Source organism: Tamandua tetradactyla, chromosome 2 (genome assembly GCF_023851605.1).
Source record: "Tamandua tetradactyla isolate mTamTet1 chromosome 2, mTamTet1.pri, whole genome shotgun sequence".
Classification (NCBI taxonomy): Eukaryota; Metazoa; Chordata; class Mammalia; order Pilosa; family Myrmecophagidae; genus Tamandua; species Tamandua tetradactyla.
Genome location: NC_135328.1, coordinates 21,901,989 through 21,924,614, shown reverse-complemented (window position 1 = coordinate 21,924,614; position 22,626 = coordinate 21,901,989). Strand labels below are relative to the sequence as shown.

At 36.4% G+C, this 22,626-nt stretch overlaps 1 protein-coding gene and 1 non-coding gene across 5 annotated transcripts in view; both read right to left on the bottom strand.

Annotated features, from left to right (window-relative positions):
- SMC2 (structural maintenance of chromosomes 2) overlaps positions 1-22,626 on the bottom strand; it is a 187,259-nt gene that overhangs the window by 41,993 nt on the left and 122,640 nt on the right. For 3 of the 4 annotated variants that reach the window (XM_077140646.1, XM_077140665.1, XM_077140676.1), the window contains exons 1-12: positions 14,466-14,972; positions 13,509-13,738; positions 12,288-12,437; positions 11,376-11,498; positions 10,131-10,169; positions 8,717-8,827; positions 7,920-7,964; positions 6,368-6,601; positions 5,900-6,049; positions 2,329-2,562; positions 732-891; positions 120-237 (exon numbers count right to left, since the gene is read on the bottom strand). In XM_077140646.1, the coding sequence (XP_076996761.1) occupies positions 120-237; positions 732-891; positions 2,329-2,562; positions 5,900-6,049; positions 6,368-6,601; positions 7,920-7,964; positions 8,717-8,827; positions 10,131-10,169; positions 11,376-11,498; positions 12,288-12,437; positions 13,509-13,676 (1,532 nt within the window). In that variant the 5' untranslated portion in view covers positions 13,677-13,738; positions 14,466-14,972. Of the gene's footprint in view, positions 1-119; positions 238-731; positions 892-2,328; positions 2,563-5,899; positions 6,050-6,367; positions 6,602-7,919; positions 7,965-8,716; positions 8,828-10,130; positions 10,170-11,375; positions 11,499-12,287; positions 12,438-13,508; positions 13,739-14,465; positions 14,973-22,626 lie in introns of those variants that run through there. The other variant, XM_077140658.1, reaches the window with a different exon arrangement.
- Positions 19,505-19,610, bottom strand: LOC143675246 (U6 spliceosomal RNA). The gene has a single exon (XR_013171487.1). It is a non-coding gene; the product is annotated as a U6 spliceosomal RNA (small nuclear RNA).

The following is a 22,626-nucleotide window of genomic DNA, read 5'->3' as shown; positions in this document are numbered from 1 at the left end:
TTTTACAGAATTTTTTTTTTTTTTTTTTTGGTGCCAACAAATTTTTCAGATTGCCTCTTGTGTAAATAAAAATGTGCCTTGGTATTAATATGTTAACATGCAAAGTTTAAGTTTCTTACTTGTAAGCAAATCGAAGGTTGGGAAATCTGGCCAAGAGAGCTTCATATGTTTCTTTCAATCTACTGATATCACGAGACAGCTGCTTACGCTTTTCCAAAAGGTTTTCCTCCTTGTTTTCTGAACAGTAAATCATTAAGTAACTTGAAATTTAAGTTTTAGAAACTAAAGTATTCTACTGTTTTAAGAAAATATTAATAAACTCTGTTTGCAAAGCATTACTTAGAAGCAAAATATAAATTCCTGAAAATTATTAAATAGAAAGTATGTTTAACATTCAAATTTCTACAAAATGTCATGTATACATTATTTCCAATTTTGTCCCAAGAAACAATACAGATTGAATACTACCAATGCAGAAATATACAAATGACATTTTTACGTTTTTAAGTGGTAATTCAGACTGATTAAAATGGGACATTCTTCATAATGAGTTCTCAAAAATTCAAAGGGCTATTTTATAGTCAGATTTTTTTTTACTAAAGCTGTAAGCACTCATATTAATACCCAATACGGTAAAATTTTTTCCTACTTGTTTATTTTCTCTATTTCAGTTAGTTTCTATCAAAATTATAACTTCCCAATGATTTCATAACATGTCTTTAATGACAAACCTTCATAATTTAGCTTTCTCATTTCAGCTTCAAGTTTTTCTTTAAGTTTCTTCACAGCCTCTAGAGCTTCTTGATCTTTCCTGTAGCCACTATCCATCTTCTTAACTTCAGCTTGTTTAGTCTTTAATTCTTGTTGGGCATGTTTCAACTTCATCTGAGCCTATGACAGGAAAATGTAACAAAATATAAGAGGGAGATGAAAGTAACTAAGGGTCTGGATTGACAGCCACTGAAAAATAACTGTGGTCTTTTCTACTAGTATTTCAACAGATCAATCATTTACTAGTATTTTCTCATCAAAAAAACTACTCAAAATATAAAGTAACATAATCTTAAAATAAATCATTAAATAATAGCTATTTAAGTTCACATTTTAATATTTATAAAACATGACTATAACATAGTTCAAAAATTCTATCAAAGAATCAGTCATTGATTAAATTAATAACACAATGGAAAGCTGCAGATCACAACTCCAGTTCCCTTCCTTTCAACTTATGTGTGCATATTTGTATTTGTGTATTTTATGAGTATTATGTAAGAACAGTAGAGAAGCTGCATTGAGCAGTGAGAATTAAGACTATATAGGAAAAGCAAGCTGAACTGACAGAAAAATTTAAATGCTAGAAATCTGAGATTTAAATAATTAAGTATTAAATAAATGAAGTTTACATAATTGAGTACTGCTTCTTAATACTATGAACCAGTAACTCAAGACCAAGACGCATGGATCCTCCCTCTGAAATTGAATGATGCAAACTTTTCCCAATTTTTATGAAAAATAAGTTAATAGAAAATCTGAGACAATTTAAAAAATTTTCTACTATTGATTTATTAAAAATTTTTGGTAACCATCACCTCTGAATGAAAAGGTAGCAGATATTAACAGAAAAAGCTGAACAGGATTAATATACAAATACACGTTTATGCGCATATATTTTAAAAGCTGAGTCCTCTCGTAAACAAGAAAGAATAAAAGTATATCTGTATATTTGTATTTATATATTTTCTGCAGCAAAACTCTTGTGTTCACAGAATTTTAATTTAGCTACACTACCTAAACTAATCTGAAAACGATTATAATATATTGACAGAAGCCCTTGAAGATGATGAAGTCAGAGCAAGGAAACCAAAGACAGGAAGGTGGACAAACAGTAGCTAGAGACACTTCTTAAGAGATAATATAAAGTTTCAGGAAAAGGTTTTAAGAAATAGGTATGGAAGGTTAAGACTTCAACTTTACAAGATCAATAAAAGCAAATAAAAAAATAGGGCTCTCATACAAAAAGATGAAAATAAATTGATTATACTCCAACACATCATACAATCCTGCAAAACAAAAGATTTATTGTACTTAAAAATCAATTAACCTATGAGAGTACTTCATGTTTTTCAGCATCTTGATAAACTAGTATCACCAACATTTAGCAATCAACATATTTGCATTTTGCTATATTAGGTGCTACAGAGTGGCAGACAAAAGTTGACAAGTTCCTTGACTTTGAACTGATTATTTTCAACATTTTACAGCAATGGCATGATATGTAGGAGCTTTTTAACACAAATGCAATCGCACAGTGCTTAATTCTATCTTTACCTGTTTGGCTTCTGTCTGAGCTTTACTAATGTCATTTTTACAGGCCATCATTTGACCAGCAAGAGTTGCTTCTGCTCCATCTTCATTACTGGACAGGCCGGCTGAAACAGCATTGAAGTGCTGCTGTGCAACAGCGAGAGCTTCAGCATCTTTACTACTCACTTCTTGAAGGGCGTTCAGTCCATCTGTTATCTTTTTAACCTCTTTTTCCTTTGCTGCTAAAGTTTTACAGTCCTTTAGGAAAAGCATTTCAAATCAGAATATATTATTTTTAAGGACAAACATCCATGTTCATATATATATATATATATATACATATACATACATACATACATACATATATATATATATGCCATCAAGCATAGCAATTTGAAGTGGGCTTGATAATAAGGAAAATAAATAATGATCATAACTGAATTACGATCATACTGAATTAAAGATCACACTGAATTCTCATTTTGAATTTGGCTTTTTCAGTTTTGGGGGTAACTGAGCTTCTTATCTCACTAGAAATAGTTTCATTTCATATGTTATAGTCAAATCTAGGCAATAATGAGTTAATAAGTGAAGATTTAAACAAACCACTTGACAATTAAATCAGTTTCTAAAATCATAAAATTGAAATAATTACCATCCTAAATCAAGTTTAAAAGTAGAGATTTTATGATTAAGTACAGGTACATGAAAATAATTTGTAAACTATTTAAGGGCCATAAAATTAAAGTATTAAATAATCGTGGAAGCTGCATTATTAATACATAATATCTTTAAATAATAGTAATAAGACATCTGACCCTATGCAAGGTACCAGCATTAAAAAAAAATAACTAAGTAGCTATCTTGTTTGAATGAAAATGACCAGAAATTCTGGCCCACTTAATTTATTTATGATTCTTCAACTATCTATTAGGTACTTACTATATATTTGGCATTATTAGACATTAAAGAGACAAACTAAGATCCTATCTTCAGGAAGTCTATATTCTAAGATGGAAGCTAAGATAATAAGCAAATAAAGCAAGGTAAAAGAATGCAAAGAAATGGGGAAGAATGATGAGGGAAGGCCTTGATTAGATGACATTTGAGCAAAGGCCTAAAGGAAAAGGAGTAGCCATGCAAATACAGGAGGGCAGTAACCCTAGTAAGCACTGAGGAACACACTTAGATGTTTGAGGATGGTGATAAGAGGAGCCAGGAGTCATATCATGTAAGATCTTGTAGGCCACAGAAAAGACTAAGGATTTTATTACATATGGGACTTTGAAATTCACTGAAGGATTTTAAGCACAGTAATAACATGATCCAATTTGTTTCAGCTCTGTAATGAACACAGACTGTAAAAGAGCAAGAGTGAAAGCAGGACAATCAGCCAAAATTTGGATAAGTTAAGTTTTAGATTTTTTGTTAGTCAACATGTAAAATGGCTAATTAAATGCCTGGACAAATGAATCCAGAGTTCAGGGAAGGAAATGAGACTGGTTAGGGATTGGGAAGACAACAACATACAGACAGTATTAGGAGCTACAAGACTGGATAAGATCACTTAAGGAGTGAGGGTACACAGAAGTAGATTTGAGTGTTAGTCCTGGGCATGCTAATATTTAGAAATCAGGAAGAAGGGAATTTGGAAAAGGAAACTGAAAAGGAACAATCCGTCCACTGTATGAAGCTTATGGATCTGGCAGCATTAAGGGAAAATGAACCAAAACCAGGGCAGGCACATAAAGTTTACAGCTTTATATAAATCTGATATATTTTACCCCATACTTAAGTTGATAATTATTTTTTTGTGCAAAATATCTAATAGGATAGTATAAAGAAATACTTATTTTCATAAAGCTAATACATTTTTAATGGAAAAACAAATATTATATATTTTACTAGGAATACAGAATCACAGGCTCATAAAGTTTACAGTTCCAAAAGCTTCTGTCACACATCTACCCACCCACCTACAAAAGAGACTCTACACTTGATTCATGTTGCCAAAGGTGACATATATTCCTGGTTCTTGTGAAGGCTAACCGTTTCCCCCTTGCGATAGACCCAATCCCATTTTCACCTACTGAGGGACCTTGTTCTAACAATTCTCCCATATCTTTCCTGAATCACAAATGTTGCCTTTTCTAATGGATCATTCTTATCAATATATAATCATGTTATTATTCCCCATTTACCCTTCCTTTTGCAGAAAATTTGTCAAAACACTTTTTGTTACTTGTCCTTAAATTTTTCTTAATGCACTCTGTATTAAATACACTCTAGTCAGGATCTTACAGCCTTTTTCCTTGAAATGCTGTCATCACATGGCCTCTAGGACACCTACTGGCCTCACTGCCTCATACTTTCCTGATTGCTGCTTCTCTGCGCTCTGCGCTCTTCTTCATATGCCCTAATCTCTAAATGTTGCGGTATCCCGGGGCTCAAACCTTAGACCTCTTTCCTTATACACTCACATACTTTGGTAATTTTATCTAGTCAAATAGATTTAAGTATCATCCATACATTGATGACACCCAAATTTGTATCTCTTGCCTGGACTAAATATTTGTATATTCAACTACCTTGTCAACATTTCTTTTTAGATGTCTCACAGGGACCTCAAGCCTATTATGTTCAGTTCAACTTGCACTTCTTATTATCCCCTACTCAAACCTATTCTTCCTAACCCTTCTCCATCTCAGCTAATGGCAACACCATACTTCCAACTATCAAAGACAAAAATTTGGAGTTACCTTCACTCCTTTTTGCATCTAATACCCAACAAATCTGTCTATCCTGTAGGAGATACCCTTAAACTACACATAAAATTCTACAACTTCACTTCTTTTCTATTGCCTTTACTCGAAGGCTATCACTTGGACTACCACCTACTATCTAGATTTCCTACTCCTTCCCTTGACTCCTTAGTTTATTCTCAAAACGAGGGCCAGAAAAGTCTTGTTAAAACATAGGAAATGTCACTCCTCTGCTCAACCAATGCCAATGGCTTCTCATGTCACTCAGAATAAAAGATCAAAGTCCTCCACATGTCTTGCACACCTCTACACGAGTCTGTACCCCCTTAACTCTCTGCATTCCTACTACTCTTCTCTCAGTGCTCACCAGCTACACTGATGTCCTTGCTTCTCCAATACCACAGGAACCTGGGCAACTGCTGTTCTTTCTCCCTGGAGCACTTCACCCCATTGCACTACCCATTCAATCCACCTACCTGGCTCACTCTCTCTCTAACTTCCTGCAGGTCTTTCCACAAATATCACCTTCTTAACAGGGCTACCCAATTTGGATCCCACATTGTATTTCTCTTAAGTACATAGTTATTTTTCTTCCTTGCTTTATTTTCTCTCTACAACAGTTATCACTATATAACATGCTATGTATTTTTCTTGTTTATTTACTTTATCATCACATTCCTCACTGGAACATAAGACCCACAAGGAAGAGACTTTTGTCCATTTTGTTCCTTGTTGTATTCCAGGATAAACAATTGCAACTGGCCTATGGCAGGCACTCAATAAATATTAACTAAATGGACGAATATACACTAGTGTAAAACTTATTTGCTTACCTCTAACATGTTTTTTTCCAGTTCTTTGCGTTTGTTTTCTTCACTTTCCAGATTTTTTTTCTTGAGATCAAAGGCACTTTGAGATTTAGTATTAACTCGCTGAGCTTCTGTAAGAACATCTTCTAAAGAACGTAGTATACCTCCTACTTCCTGTAATCAAACATACCCAATTCAATCAAATCAGTTATGTTCACGTTGTCATTCACTCATGTGAAACATTTACACTTTTTTTTTTTTTTTTTGCGTGGGCAGGCATCGGGAATCGAACCTGGGTCTCTGGTATGGCAGGCAAGAACTCTACCTGCTGAGCCACAGTGGCCCGCCCTCATTTACACTCTTTAAAAAGCCATTTCATTGTCCTATGTTAAGATTCAACAAATCACAGAGACAATCCTGACTAGTTGTAAAAAAAGTTTATTATTTTTTCATGCAAAAATATATTATCTGTTCTTATTTATAGATTCTGACCTTATCTTTTCTTTTTTCCAACTCTTCTATTTCATGATTAAGTGCTTTTATTTTTTTATTGTTCTCAGATAATTCTTCCTGAAGTTTTACAACTCTATCCTGCATTTCTTTTAACTCCTCAGCTGAGCGGTCTTTGGTATCTTCAGCCAGCAAAAACTGATATGCAATATATAAACGACTCAAATGTTCTATTTCTCTCATTACTTTCTGGTACTCCAAATAGGAAGATCTTTCCTGAAAGAGAAGTCATCAACAAAGGGTATTTCAAAATTTATATATTTAAACAAATTTGGAAAGAACCATATTATAGCAACGCGTATCAAATTCTCCATCCCATGATATAATAGATACAGTCTTAGATTAATCACACAATTATAAATTTTCAGAAACTTTAAATAACATCAAAGAATTCTGCCTTTATAAATAGCATTATACATCCATAATGAATCCTAAATTGCTATTTCTTCTAATATTCAATCAGGTGGGATTAACAAATAATGTGGCATTAGGGTCATTGAATGGTGGTAATATAAGAAGCTTTTAAAGCCAACCTACACATTCACCAATGGCACACTATTTAATGTATTTTGTAGTAGCACTGTCAAGATGCCTTCCTAATATTCATTCATGTCACTATTTACAAACCATCTCTCATATACTACTAAACATGATTCCCATAAGAATCTGAAATGGTAGACAAAGTAACATTAAAATCCCTGATTTGCAGATGTAGAAACTGAAGTTCAGAGGGTGTCAGTGACCTGTCCAACTTGTCAGATCAGAAAGAATGTGGTAAAGCCTAATCAGGTCTGAAACCTAGGTTTAAACTCCTGATCTAGTGTTTTTTGCTTTTTTGTTGTTGTTGTTGTTACCTAAACTACGCATAAAAGAAGGTACCTTCAAGATCACAAGTTTTCAGTTTTTCCAGTAACACCCAAACAACTGTACAGATTAAGAAAACAGCTTTGAGTGATACCAAATCTTAATAAGCATTTCATAAATTCTTGAATGGATATCTTTAAAAATAATGTGCTATAAAAAATGCCTTTTCTCATTATGCAATGAACACAAAAGAAACATAAAACTAACAAGTTTTATGATGTCAAAGAGTAACAAAAAATTATATACAGAACATCTCCGTTTCAGTTTTAAAATGCCTTGACAGCAGTAATGGCTGCAACAGCCATTTTTCCAGAAGCTTTTTCCCTACCAATAAGGATTACTAAGAATGCCATAAACTTAAGAAATGTTGTTCTAATCAATTCTAATTATCCAGGAAAATCCAGACTTCCTTCTCTTCGGTACGGAAATCTGACCACATCATTTTCTAAAATTATAAAAAGAGCAACTCCAAAGTTGATATGACTTAATAGATAAGAAGCACATATCCCTACAAACAAAAGGTTGGGCTATGGAGTATCAACTCTAATTGCATATCTCATCCCAGAGAAAACTCCCTGGGAAGTGGAACATACTCTATCCCTATAAAAATTATCTTAGACACTTCAATTTTGAGAGATACTCTAGCCAGCTCTTCTTACATACATCATACCTCTTTTAACTTCTGAATGGTTGGAGTAATTTCTTCTTCAAGTATCTGGAAAATAAAGGAAAAATAAGTATTTTCAGTATGTAAAGTACCATGCACTAGAGTAACTTTCCAAAAACCTACAACCTCCAGATGTGTCCCTGGACCATATAACTCCTGAAATGCACAGGGGCTAACATCTTCAGAACTAATTTCATTCTCCTATTCCATATTACTGACAACCCTTTCCAACATGAAAGTTAGAATGGGCATAGCCCAAATACCTGTAAAGAGTGGGAGAAATCAAAGTTGATGATGGAGTTATACAGAGAAGGTACGGTTTAACAAATGCATGTACTGCTGAATCATTACATTGATATTTGTCTCCTATATCTTAGAGCAGCTAGAAGTAAAAACCTAAAATTGTCGAATTGCCACCCATAACAAACTCTGAAACCTGTTCTACAACCAATTGTGATGTGCTTTGAAATTTATTGCTTTTTCGTGTATATTTGTATGAAGTGTTCTGGAGCAGCTAGAAGGAAACTGTTCTGGAGAAGCTAGAAGGAAAAATCTGAAATAGTGGAATGGTAACCAGTAACAAACTCTGAAATCTGTTCTATAACTACCTGTGGAAATGCACTTTGAAAATCAGAGTTTTTCCTTTCTTTTCTTTATATATGTTATATTTAAAAATAAAAAAGTCTTTTTTAAAAAAAAGACTGGAAAATGAATAAAAAATACTTCCCTCTTCACAGTTCAGAAACTCTAGATGCAAAATTTTATACTTCCCCCAAAATATTTTAAATAAATTTAATTACCGTCTTAATTTCTTTCAGCTTGGCCTCCTTTTTTTCTATAGTTTTCTGGGCAGCTATTTTTTTGTATTCATACATCCTGGTTCCAGCTGCTTCTTCTATCATGGATAAAATCTGGAATAACAATTTTATTACTGTCTTTAAGAATCCAAGATATTACGTCTTATGTGAATTTATCGTGAAGAATATCATTTATGGCCTTGACTTTACTATGCATCTCAGCAAAATAATGGCCCAGAAGGACTACAAAAGATAAATAGATAAAAATGTATATATTAACCATAACCCCTACATTCAAAAAATATTTCTGGAATTCAATTTTAAAACCACATTTTCTGTTATACTGAGTTTTCAGAGTATATCTCTTTTAAAATTGAAGTCAATAATTCCTCCCCACTCTTTTGCTTCAATTATAGACCTAAAAAGAGTAAGACGGTTAGTACATTCAGTTTCAATATTGAAAGTCTCTACTTAAGATTCTTCCAAATATTTTGTGCCATCCAGGATGAAGCATGGCTCCCAACTATGGCATATCCTTTAAGAACTTGGGCAAATAACTTAATTTCTCTGTGCCTGTTTCTTCATCTATAGAGTAGTAATAATAGGGATGATAATAGAGGTAATACTAAAATATTGAGAATTAAACAAATAATGCACATGAAAGCACTCCAAAAGAGGCAAATATTAATCAGTTATAATTTTATAGGAGGGACAATGTTACCAGCACTACTGAAGGTGCTACTCACCATTAATACTTGTTTCAAGGAAATCAATGCTTCAACATAGAAATCAAAACCATTTTCATTTTAATTATTTGACAGCTCTCAAATTACAAGTTTTCCTTGTCTTTATATAAAGAAAATAAGTCTTTTCTTGTCTTTATATAAAGAAAATAAATCTGCCATATTTAAAGCAGACTGTTGTTATCAGTTTTCAATGTCCTTAGCGCCTCACAATGGAAAGGCGTAACCTCTCAAGAGCCTTCATTCTCATACAAAATATTCATTCCTTCATATTAACTCTACTCAAGGGGGTCCAAGAGAAATGTCCTAATGCCCAAAGTAATTCATTAAATGTAATGAATTAATTAATCGCCTATGCATCTACCACCTAGATGTGCTAGGTATCATCTTTGGGAAAATTGCAAAAAGAGCCCCTCAAATCCTTTTCTGTAGGGTTTAAATCTCACAAAGAACACTAGTTGAAAAAAGATTGCTTTATACAGTTAAAATTTCTTTAAATATATGACACAATGCCATAGTACATATATACGCATACACATACATATATACATATAAATAAACAATGTTTCCAAGAACCTTAATAATGGAAGAAATTAAGTTAAAAAATTCGTTGCCTAGAAGATAAAACAATATCTATAATCACTATTTTTACCCCTCATAAATAGTATTCTTACCTCTGGAGGTTTCATATTCAATACTTTTGTAATTCGACCCTGAAAATAAAATGGCAAACTTACTATAATACAAATGACATAAAATGTAACCTGCAAAAAAAAAAAAGTAACCTGCAGACACGATATTTATCTGCACTGAAGATGTGTGTATACACACACACACACACACACACACACACACACACACACACAAAATATACCAATCTTTTTGGAGTTTTCTTCCACCTAAATGAAAAGATGCTAGATTTGAGACCAAAGGTATTTTACAATTCTAGACTTTTGACATACTGATATTCACTTTCTCACCAATGATACAAATTAGATGAGTTATTATTACATGCGATACAATCTATTAAATGATACAAAGTTAACTCATACAATGTTTCTATGATGATTGATATTAATGATGTAGAAGTATCTAGTGCTAAAATAGGTAAGTATACAAATAAATTTTCCCATAATTATTGAACACTGTTTTATGTTTTGGAATGGAAGCCCTTGAAAATAATTTTTAGAAATAGTTAATATACCTCTAAAACTCAAATAAAATAAAATGTTTTACTTCAATACCATAAAATTAGTAACTTCATTTTTCACTCTCACTTTCCTATCCCCAACCCCCTATCCCCCGCCAAAAAGGCACACTGAACTCTCAGAGAGCCATATTACTTAGGATTTAGATTCATTTAAAATAAATTTTCAGCTTTGAAGCTATGATGTGGTAAAACTGTTTTTGTTCTGATCCCATCATGTTGCCATTGACCACGCTGTGACTTTCTCAAAGGATACCTGGATGGGTCAAGTGAAATAATGTAAGTGCGAGACAGTGGCAGTCCTAACTTTTCATTTGCAAATGTCTCTAAAGAAGAAAACTATTCAAACTTTAATACATACTTGAAAATTATTTGAGCTTTAATACATATGAAAACAAACACATAATTAAAATGCTTTAATTCAATACTTTATAATATGAGAAATTAAAAAAAAGTTTTATAGTGAGCATGTATTATTCTTGTGGTAAGAAATAAAGTCAAGGAAAATTACTTCTAGACTTCCTCAAAATTCAAATGCATACAATACTTTAGAACACATCAGTACAAATAACTAACCCACACCCCAAACTCCAGCAAAATAGTAAATAAAAAATGGAAAATCCAAATAAGGTGATGTTTCTTCTTGAAATAACTTAAAAGACTTTTATTTTTAAATTGACAAAACCAGATGTAATGACCACAACCAAAATACCTGCATGATGAGAAAATGAGGGTTGTTAACATTAAGACCAACAGAACAGAAGAGATCCTGTACTCTTGTGTTGTTTGCATTTACTCCATTGATTAGATATTTATTTCTGCCACCAATAACCACCTAAAAAAGAAAAGCATTTTAAAAGATATAAATGAATGTGTACATCTTGTGCCAAGATAAGTCCCCAAGGATATTATGTATTATGTTATTTGTTCTGTCAAATGGTAAGCATAATTAATCCTAGGGTAATTGTGGAGGAAGTAAGGCATGATCAAAAAGAATACTAAACTGAGAAAACTAAACTGACTAATACACATACATTGGGGAAAAAAAAAGATATAAAAAACTGGAACATATTTAGAGTGGTCACACAAATAAAGGAACTGGAACCCACTAAACATCAAGTGAGAGAACTGGCGATATTTAGCTTAGAAAACATTTACACTTATGGATCACTTAAATATTGGAACACAGAATAAATGAAATTTGGTACCTTTAAGAGAACAAGGATTAAGATGTAAAACTTTTAAGAGTGCAGATTTTGACTCAAGTTATAGGAGTAACTTTCTAATTAGACCTGACAAAACATGGAATGGGTTACCTCAGAAAAAAAAACAAGATCCCAAATACTGGAGGTTTTCTTGCACAGAAGATACAAGTACTCATTCCAGATTCAAGTATGACTGTGAGCTCATACCAGACAGGCAACTTTACAACTCTCTTTCAACCTCTTTAGTTAATAGTGGAATTTGCATGATCAAAATTTTGACACCGGAAGATGAGTTTTTTAAAAAAACCGCATAAATTTTGCTCATGAATTTTCTCTCCAGCACTTTTTGCAAGCCATAGTACCAAAAACACATCAGACATGCAAGTTCCTAGGTATTCAAATATTTAGTAGCAACTCACCTGCCTTGTAACTGTGATTTCATCATGAACCTCAAATCCTAAAGGACTTTGCTTTTTGTCAGAATTATCAAAGGTTATTGACACTGAGGCTTTGGTAATACCAGCCTGCCCATTTTTATAAACTAAATCTTGTAAATTAGAAGCTCGGACCTAAATAAAAAAGAAAGTTCATCAATAACAAAACCCCATATTGCACAAACTAACACAAACAATGAATTCCTTGTTTCTGGAAAACTCATGCATATTATATTTATAAAGTAGCTGAGAGCAGGCACCATATTCACTAACTAGAGAAGACAGGTTAACTTGCAATGCGTGCTTTCTCAACAGCAACTCATCAACTCTGAATTGAATTGTTTTCTACTTATTTACTGATCAGTACACTGAAACATTTAAGGAGAGATACGCCTAAGAAATTCTCATCTGATCGTATTCATAGTCCTAAAAAAGTATTATAATGCAGAGGAGAAAAAAAAGGGATGAGATTGCCTTAAATCAGCATGCGTGAGTTTGAGAGCTGTTTCTGAACATCTCAGGATTTGAAGTTATGTAACCCAGAAAAGGCCATGTTCTTTTAATCCTTTCTTGCAGACTTGTGTGGATGGGGTCTTTTGATTATGTTGTTTCAACTGAGATGTGACCCACTACCAAAGTGGGTCTTAATCCTTTACTGGAGTCCTTTATGAGAGGATAAAGGACAAGAAAAGAGCAAACAGCTTGGAGAAACACGGAGAGAGCTTGAAGAAAGCCCCAGAGTTGCTAAGAGAGGATCCACAGAACCTCACAGAGGAGGCCACTGAAACCAGAAGCTAAAAGCAACAAGATTCAGGGAATGAAGGACTAGCAGATGTGGGGTCCAGATGCGAGCATCTCCAGAGTCCAAGGCTCATCCTGTTTATGTTCTAATTGGGACACAAATCCCAACCTATTTCTGGTGCATTGCATTCCAGCAGCTACGGCAAACCAAAACAAACTGTCTACAATCCCTCTAAATCTCTATTCGCTTACTTAAAAAATGGAGTGATAAAAGTACTTATCTTAAAGGGCTGCAATGAGACATAAGATAATTTCACATAAAGTACAAAACACAGTACTAAGTTAAATGTTAAAGTAAAAAAAAAAAACTGCAAAAACGCAAATGAGAACACTTACAAGTCTCTTAAGTTCAAAAAGAAGTCCCTTTTAAATAAATTCACATAAATCAGAAAGTTTACACTTTACCTGGGACAGGTTAGAGATGCCTAGCAAAAAGCAAATGGAGTCCAATATGTTGGACTTTCCACTGCCATTTAAACCAGTGATAGCATTAAAGAGGGGGTCAAAACCATTAACTTCAGTCCTCTGGGCATAGGACTTGAATCCCTCAAGAATGATTGACTTAATATGCATTTTTCACTATGACGCTGGGCTGGTAAACTTCTGCTGGGTGTCAAACAGGCCACAGATCAATTCTGTTAAAAACAAAAATAACACAACGTAAGTGGAATGCAAATCTGGAATCATATGGAAATGTGAGAGACTAAAACTCAGAAATGATGACCCAACAGAAATAAAACAGATACTCACCAAGCTAGGTAGTACATTTCCCCTACTTAAAAACAAGCAAGAAATGGTCACTACCTGGAAGTTAAACTTTTCAACCTAGAAATCAAACCTCTAGCATTTCCTCTATTTTTCCAGACTTGACTTCCATCTCTATCATACTCTACTTAGCCTGACTACTGATTATTTCACATCCCACTCCCTTTACCCATAAAGTGCTTCTCCCGGGTACTGGCATGGCTCACTCTCCTTTACTGCACCCACATCTTTTGCTCAAATGTCACTTTCCTGACCTTCCGTTATAAAGGGTATCTCTATCCACCCTGTTACTCTGCTTTCTTTGTCCTTCATTGCACTGAAGCTGATACAAAGCAGTATTCCTTTAATTACCCAACCTTATAAGATCTTTACCTACATCCACCGCTATGTCCCCAAAGAGTGCCCGACTCAGAAGGGATCAGTAGATATTTATGAATCCCATTTATCCTACAACGTCTTGCTTTTACTCAGGCTGTTCCCTCATCTCTTCAGGCCTATCTGACAACACCTTCTCTTCTCCACTCCAAAGATGTGCAGGAATTAGTCACTTTGCCAGGACACACTTAATTCCTTCCCGGGGACCCTGTCGCCACTCACCTCCCGCCTGGAAACCGGGCCAGGCCCAACCGGCTGGACGCACACACTCGCCTCTCGCCTCCGTCTCAGGCCGCCTGGGCCAAGAGGCGCCCCGAAAGCTCCTCCTGGTCACAAGGGCGGAGCGCGCGGGCCAAACCTGCGAGGCTTGTGGTTACAGGGAGAACCCTACCATTGCGGTTACCAAACTCGCCCCGCACCCAGGGTCGGCGCAGAACCTATTTATTCCTTTGAATTTCGGCGCGAGTAAAAGACCCCGCCTCCACAGCCTATTTCCTCTGCTGCTGTCTAGGAGCTGCCATACTTCGCGGTTCCATTTTTTCTCTCCAATAGGACGATCAAAACGACAAGGAGATAGGAAGGAGGGTCTCAGTAATGGTGGCTCCAAGTGAGTGACAGCACGGGCTCGAGAACTAAAAGAGCAGGTGGCATATTTTGACATCGGCGTCCGGCACACCACGGGCAGTCCCAAGCCTCAGCCTCGGGGCCTCGCGCCGCGTCGGCCCCGCTTTCCGCGGACCCCGCTTCAGGCTCCGCCCCCTCACGGCCCGCGCCCCGGAAGCTCCGCACGCTCCAAAGCTCGGCGGGAAGTGCTGGGGCGGTGTTGTGTTCTCCTCCCAGCAGTTGTGCGCCAGGCAGGTAGCTTCTTCGGCGCGCAGGGCTTCCTTCGACTTTAGAAGCGTCACAGTCTTCTCGGTTGACTCAGGAGCCTCCGAAAGGGAAGCTGCACTTTGGTGGGACGGCGTTCAGGCTCCGCTACTGGCCGACAACTAACCGGAGTTGGCCTTTACTTCCTTGCTTCTGTATCCGGAAGATAATCAGTACTCACTGCCTACACCAGTCCTGAGACCTGGGCAAGAAACCGTGGGGGGCGGGTAGTAGATGCAAGACAAAGAGGTGTTCACCTTCTTGGATTGAAAAGCTCTGTTAGTAGCAGAACTAACCATTTCAGGGAATTATTCTGGAAAACTCTTATTCAAGCTAGTATTTATTGAGCTCTATGTGCCAGTCTTTATTCCAAGGGCTCTTTAAAGTTGTTGAAGCAAACTTATGAAATCCATCGTTTTTGTTTTTTTTTTTCATTTTACAGATGGGTAAGCTGAGCCACAGAAAGAGTAAACGTCTTGTCCAAGTAGTAAGTGAAGAAGCCCAGATTTATTCCCAGACAGTCTGGCTCCATAGTGTAAGCTCTTAAATATTGTATACTACTCAGTTCATGTATAGAATCCAGTCCCACTAATAGCCAGTCCTGTTATTTATCAGTGTTTCTTGCTCCTTAAAAAATGAAAAATTCTGATTTACTCACCATTGAGCACATTGATACTAATGAGTTAGGAAGGGCTCAGTTCTGAATGGGTGTGATGTAGTTCTAGATTAGATATAAAAAGAGGGTGCAACCAATATGCAATTTTAGGGCACGTATTTAAAGTTGCTTTCTTAGTCCCTGTTTTTGGCTTGCTAAAGCTGCTGGAATATAATATCCCAGAAATGGGTTGGCTTTTACAAAGGGGATTTATTAGGTTATAAATTTATAGTTCTAAATCCATGAAAATGTCCAAATTAAGGCAGCAAGAAAAAGATACCTTGACTCTGAAGAAAGGCCAAAGGCAAGGGTTCCTCTGTCACATGCAAAGGCGTGTGGCTGGCATCTGCTGGTCCTTTGCAACTTGCCTTACTTTCAGCTTCTAATTCCATTAGCTTGCTCTCTGAGATTTCTTTGTCCTACAGGTGGAAATCTTTGCATCTCCAGGGCGTTTTTCCTTTCTTCCTTCCTTTTCCTTCCTTCACTAGGTTTTCTCTCTCTCCAAAACGCCTTTAGGTGTTTCTTTGCTCTCTTTCAACATCAGCTCTCTCTGCTTTTGCTTTCTTTTTATCATCTCACAATGATAGGTAAAGAATAATAAAATCCACCTTGGGTTGGATGGGTCACATCTCCAAGGAAACAACCTAGTCAGAAGATCCTGCCCACAATAGTCTGCATCCATAGGAATGGATTAAAGGACATAGCTTTTCTGGGAACCTAACAGTTTCAAACCAGCAGTCTCCCAATTGCTTTGCTGTCATCCACACTAATTTTAAACTACCAAGAATGGGTTCTGTTTTAAATAGTTTCTCTACTTAAGAGAATAAAATAAGTTTGTGGGTCTTTAAGAATTACTTTTTTTACTCTCATATTGGTAATGGCCTAATATCAATTTGATCCCCAGTTATCTTTGTCAGCCTTGGTTCCTGCCTCACCTATCATGTTTACTTGCAACTATGTCCCTTTCATCACTTTGTGATGAAATGGAAATGGAAAGGAACTTTAATTCGCCAACAACCTCTAATGTAGATTTTATTGTTATGAAATTACATTATTCTTTGGGGAGTATCTTTGTTTCTTAAGACTGTCATAGCAAAATACTATAAACTGGGTGCCTTAAAACAACAGGGAATTGTCTAACAGTTCTGGAAGTTAGAAGTCCAAAATCAAGGTGCCTGCAGGGCCAAGCTCCATCTGAAACTTTAGGAGAGAATACATCTTAGCCTTGTTTAGTTTCTGGTTATTTGCCAGCTATCTGTGGCATTCTTTGACTTGTGGAAATATCTGCCTCTTTCTTCACATGACGTACTCTCCTATATTTCTCTGTGGGTCCAGATTTCCTCTTTGCATAAGGACACAGTCATATCAGATTAAAGTCCACCATAATCTAGTTCGACCTCATTTTAACTAATGCATCTTCAAAGATCGTATTTCTAAATAGGATCACGTTCACAGAATTGTGAATTAGAACTTGAACCTATCTGTTTGGGGAATACAGTTCAGCCGATAACTATAAGAGAAACATTAGTGGCCTTTGCAGTTAATTTGATAGATAGACAATCCGCTGATATACTTGGGTCAGATGGATGAAAATATACATGCACATGCACTTTCAATGGATAAGGTCTTCTGGGTGGTTATAATAATATGCACACCTAACTACTTCTCTTAAAAGTCTTAGTGCATGCCAGAAACTAAGAAATTTTTGTTACAGTTTAGATATATAACGTATATTAAGAATCGTATGGATTTTAAATGTAGTACAGTTGAACAGTACTAATGGCTGACTTAAGAAGTCTCCTTCCTAAGATTACCACAAGGAAGAGGAAAGCCCAGGGCACAAAGCCACTTTAACACTCCGGTATGGGGGACTGAGGCCTGGAAATAAAGATCACTGTAGGGTAGATGTCATATAAATAGAGCACTTTTTTTGTCACCATGGATCAAAAACCTTTGAAAGTATTGACAGTGGCAGGCAGTGGCTACACCAAGCAGAAATCTGGCAGATTAGTGGAGTCTTAGCCCTTACAGAGAAGGCAGCAGCACCAGCAAGCAAGGGGACACAAAGTCATAAATGGGGACTTAAAAGACAGATTAGGTCTTCTACCCTTGTAGAGTACTAGCAGGGACCCTTTCTTACCCTGGGCGTACTTTTCTAATTTTAGGGTGTGAAAATAGTTCTTACTAGACATATCTTCCCTCCTTGGAGCCTAGGATAGAAGGGAAAAAATGAAGGACTTTGCTACAGAAATAAGGAAAGAGTAATTCACTGTTTTCGAGAATTAATTTTGGGTTTGCAGGGATGAATTGAAGGAGGTTTGTATAAAATTGTATTAAGTAGCATTTTTTTTTTGGCATGGGCAGCTTCCAGGAATCAAACCCGGGTGTCCAGCAGAGTAGCAGCATATTTTTGATGTTTTATTTTTAGCACAATTACTTTGAACTGTTGCATGCCAAGTACAACCTGTCAGACAAACTTAGAAAAAGGTGACTGTTTTCATTCACCTATGGGATCTAATTGTACCCATTCCTTTTCATTTCAGTGATGTTGTTTTCAACATTAGATATTCTGACCATGTCTTTGTGAAATATGCCTATTCTTTCATTGTTATTTCTATTATCTCTTTAATCTAGTTAAATATCTTTATTTTACCTTCTATTTCAGGTAGTTATATTTTCTTCAATTTTTGAGTTCCAAATTCTCCTGCTTACGACATTTGCTGACTCTCACTAAGGGTGATTTATTTCTTCATATGGTTTTCTTCTTTGGTGGGCACTTTTGTTTATGGAAGTCTGTTTTGCCCTGAGTTGTGAGAGAGTCCCTTCAGAGCAGTTATACGTTTGCTTCTGCCAGGGTTTTGGCTCTTAATGATCCTGGAGCATTTTGAAATGACAGTTTCTGAGCTCGTGGTTCCTAATTTATGCAGATATTATAAATGTAGATCCATTGCAAGACTGGGGTTTTGATTTCTCACTGATACCTTTGGTCTATCTCCAAAGCCCCAGGTGAAGAATAAACATCCTTGCCCCTTTCTCAGACTAGTAGGGAGAATTTTTCTATTCCAGTGGCCGACAGTTCTTTGAGGGCCAGGTTTTCCCGAAGGGCCTACTTCCAGTTCCTCAAGGCCTTATTCTCCAGCACTGAACCCTCAATTGCTGGCCCCTGAGGCCTGTAACCAAGTGTGGATGCTGGGGGGCTGCCACGGTGTCAGTTCCTGCTTTCTGCTCTTCAATTTTTCAGTTTGTTTCTGGCACTGGGAATTTCCCTTCCTTTTTGTTTTTGTTTTTGAGCTTGTGTATTGTTTATGTATCGTTTGTTATATTTTATCTACTATCTCTTTAAGTTTATAAAGTGAAGCTGAGTAGAACCTGTTGGAGGAGGTCTTCTCTTTTACTTTTCATAAAGAATGTCAGTCATCTTTGTATCTGGTTCCTCCCAGAACCTTACTTTCACATTTTCACATTCCATATTCAATATAGCTTTTCCTGAATAACAGTAATTCCTCCTCTAGAGAAGTCCAGCTTATTTTTACTTTCATATTTGTCTTTTCAGTTTTCCTAGCTATTTTTTTACTTTTATCCCTTACATTTTGGTTTATAATCAAAATTGCCTCTCACGTCTCTGTGCTTTGCCATACCCCTTCCTTCAAGGAGACGGTTAGTGGTGCCTCTTCCTCAGGTGTTATTCTCATTTCAGTATTTTCCATTCATGTTGGTCCCTTATTCCTTTTTTTTTTTTTTTAATATGGAACGCTTCACAAATTTGCATGTCATCCTTGCAAGGGGCTATGCTAATCTTCTCTGTATCATTCCAATTTTAGTATAAGTACTGCCGAAGAGAGCACTGTTCCTTATTACTTTTGTTTCAAATCGATACATATCTGCCTGTTCCTTGTCCATTTGGTTCCCCTGTACCGCCAAACTCAGTTCTAACTACATCCAAATGGACTCGGACTCTTTGTTCTTAGAGAGATCAACTCTATCTGTTAAACTGTGTCACAGGCATCTACAGTCACAGGCATTTCCTCTTCCAGTTCTGACTTGAATTCCTTCTTCAGCAGGAGTTATTAGCCACCAGTCTTTGCCAACTCCCTAAAATTCTACACTATATATATATATATATATATATATATATATATATATATATATATATATATATATATATATATATATATATAAATCTAAGTATGATGATACCTCTTCCTTCTGACCAAACCTTTGGTGAAAATTGCCTACAGAATTAATTCTAACCTCTTTAAGGCAGCATGCCTGTCCTTTCATAATGTCTTCTCAACCTACTTTCTCAGACTCGTCTACTGTTGTTTCTTCCTTAAATAAAACCATGCCTTTTTGGTTCACTACTGTGAACCAGGCACCAACCAATGACAAAAAGAAAGTACTCAATAACTTTGTTAATGGATGGATAAACTAATGACTGTTAGTGTTTACAGAATAACTGCATCATGCCAAGAATTCTGTTAGGTGCTGGGATACTCAGATGAATAAAACATGGGCTTTGTACTCAGGGACATGTATAGAGACAGAAACCAGAGAAAGATGAAATGAAGGGCATTTTGAAAAGAGTAGATTGCACAGGCAAGGGCATAGAATAAAAACATAATGTGTGAAACAAGAAATAGCAACATTTAGTGTGGGACATGCTAGAAGCCAGATTATGCGCCATCTTAACTTTTTGTCATTCCTGAAACATCATGTCCTCTTCTCCATCTCTGAGCTTTTGCTCATGCTGAAACCTTTTCCTAAAATGCTCATTCTCTCTTCACACACACCCCCATTGTGTATTTATTTATCTGATGGTTCCTGGAAGAATTATTTGTATCCTTTTCTATAATCCCTTAACATTTTTTTTTGCATGGGCAGTATTCTAGTTTGCTAGCTGGAATGCAACATACCAGAGACGGATTGGCTTTCAATAAAAAGGGATTTATTTGGTTGTTGTTCTTCAGAGGAAAGGCAGCTAACTTTCAACTGAGGTTCTTTCTTACATGGGAAGGCACAGGGCGATCTCTGCTGGCCTACTCTCCACACCTCTGGGTTTCAGCAACTTTCCCCGGGGTGATTCCTTTCTGCATCTCCAAAGGCCTGGACTGAGCTGCGAGTGCTGAGATGAGGTATACTGAGCTGCTTGGGCTGTGCTACGTTGAGTCTCATTTAAGCGCCAGCCAATTAAATCAAACATCATTCATTGCAGCAGGCACACCTCCTAGCCACTGCAGATGTAATCAACAACAGATGAGGTTCACATGCCATTGGCTCATGTCCACAGCACTACAACTAAGCACCTTCATCTAGACAAGTTGGCACCTGAATCTAACTACCACAGGCAGGCACTGGGAATTGAACCCAGGTCTCCAGCATGGCAGGCGAGAATTCTGCCACTGAGCCACCGTTGTACTGCCCAATCCCATATATTCTTCCTTTGTGATATGCTTCAGTACCTAGCACATAGCAAACAATTGAAGATTGGTTGAATATAAGTAAGTTTAAGGGTTTAATTTGCTGCTTTCTGATCAATATAAAGGGAAAGAATAGAGTAAAAGAAGAAAGAAGACTTGAAAAAATGCTATTGAAATGCACAATATATTCCACAAAATATTCAGTATTATAAGGTTCAGCAAGTTAATGGTAATGATTATTTCTCATTGGCTTAACATCCAGAACTTTGTACCTACTAGAAATTAGATTGTGTACTATTTGTGTAATACCACCGATGGCCACTATGACATAAGGCTGAGAAATCTGCCTTGGAGTACGCTTTCTAGCTTTATGCTTCAAAGGACTTTCACAACACCATAGTCTTGCCCCCTGGTTCAGCTTTTTTTTTGCCCTGTAAAATAAAAATCAACTTTTTGCCACCTTATGGTAACAACTTCAGTTTCAGATTAAAACAATATAATTCAAGTATCACTGTTTCCTCCGCTATTATCCAGGTATAATTATCTACCCTTCCTTTGGGTCCCACTCTCACATATACAGTCTCCTGTTCACATTATTGTATTTGTTGTCTGTCTCCTCCACTAGACTGTGAGCTTATTGATGTCAGTGGATTTACTATATTAGTCTCTGCAAATCTAGCACCCAGCCCAGTTCCTGACACAGAGCTGTGCTCCATAAATATTTATTGAATGAACAGGGAACTTAATGAACAAAAAAGATGACAATGGTGGCTCTTCTTTTCAAACCACCTGTTCTCTGTTTTCCAAATGAAAACTTTCAAATGAAAGTTGGTTGTTTTGCTTTTGTTAGTTTTCTCTTATTTAAATGTCTAGGTAATTGCTTGCATCCTCCATTAAATATTAACATGCATAGACATGCAGGGATTGTCTTAATTACTCTCCTCCATTTCCCATTTAGCACAATCTGGCAACATTGACTTCTACTTCACCTCTTTTCCACTTTGGGCGGGTGGCCAACAGGGAATTGATAGGCCTGTGTTGATTAGTTTCTCTATACTCCCATCTCCCCAGTCCCTGTTCCTACACATAAGAATATTGTCCTGCCCTTTGGTTCCCAAAGGTCCTCACACGTAATAGTATGGGATCAGTACATTTGAGAGCTTAGGGTTTTATTTTAAAACACCATCCTTTGTGGGACATTCACTGTGGAGTTCAGGTGGGGTGTCAGCAATCCACGCCTAGTTCTCTCTCATCAGTGTGGTAAAGATCATATGACTGAGTGTTTCCTTCCATTTCTAGATCTCCTCTCCCAATCTCCTATGCGAAACTGCTTGAAAAGCCCTTCATTTACTTCTATAAGGACAAGCAGTAATGGATAGGCACTGCATGGTCTAGAAACATAAATTATTTAGGAAAGAAATAGTCTATCACTTCCTACAATAAT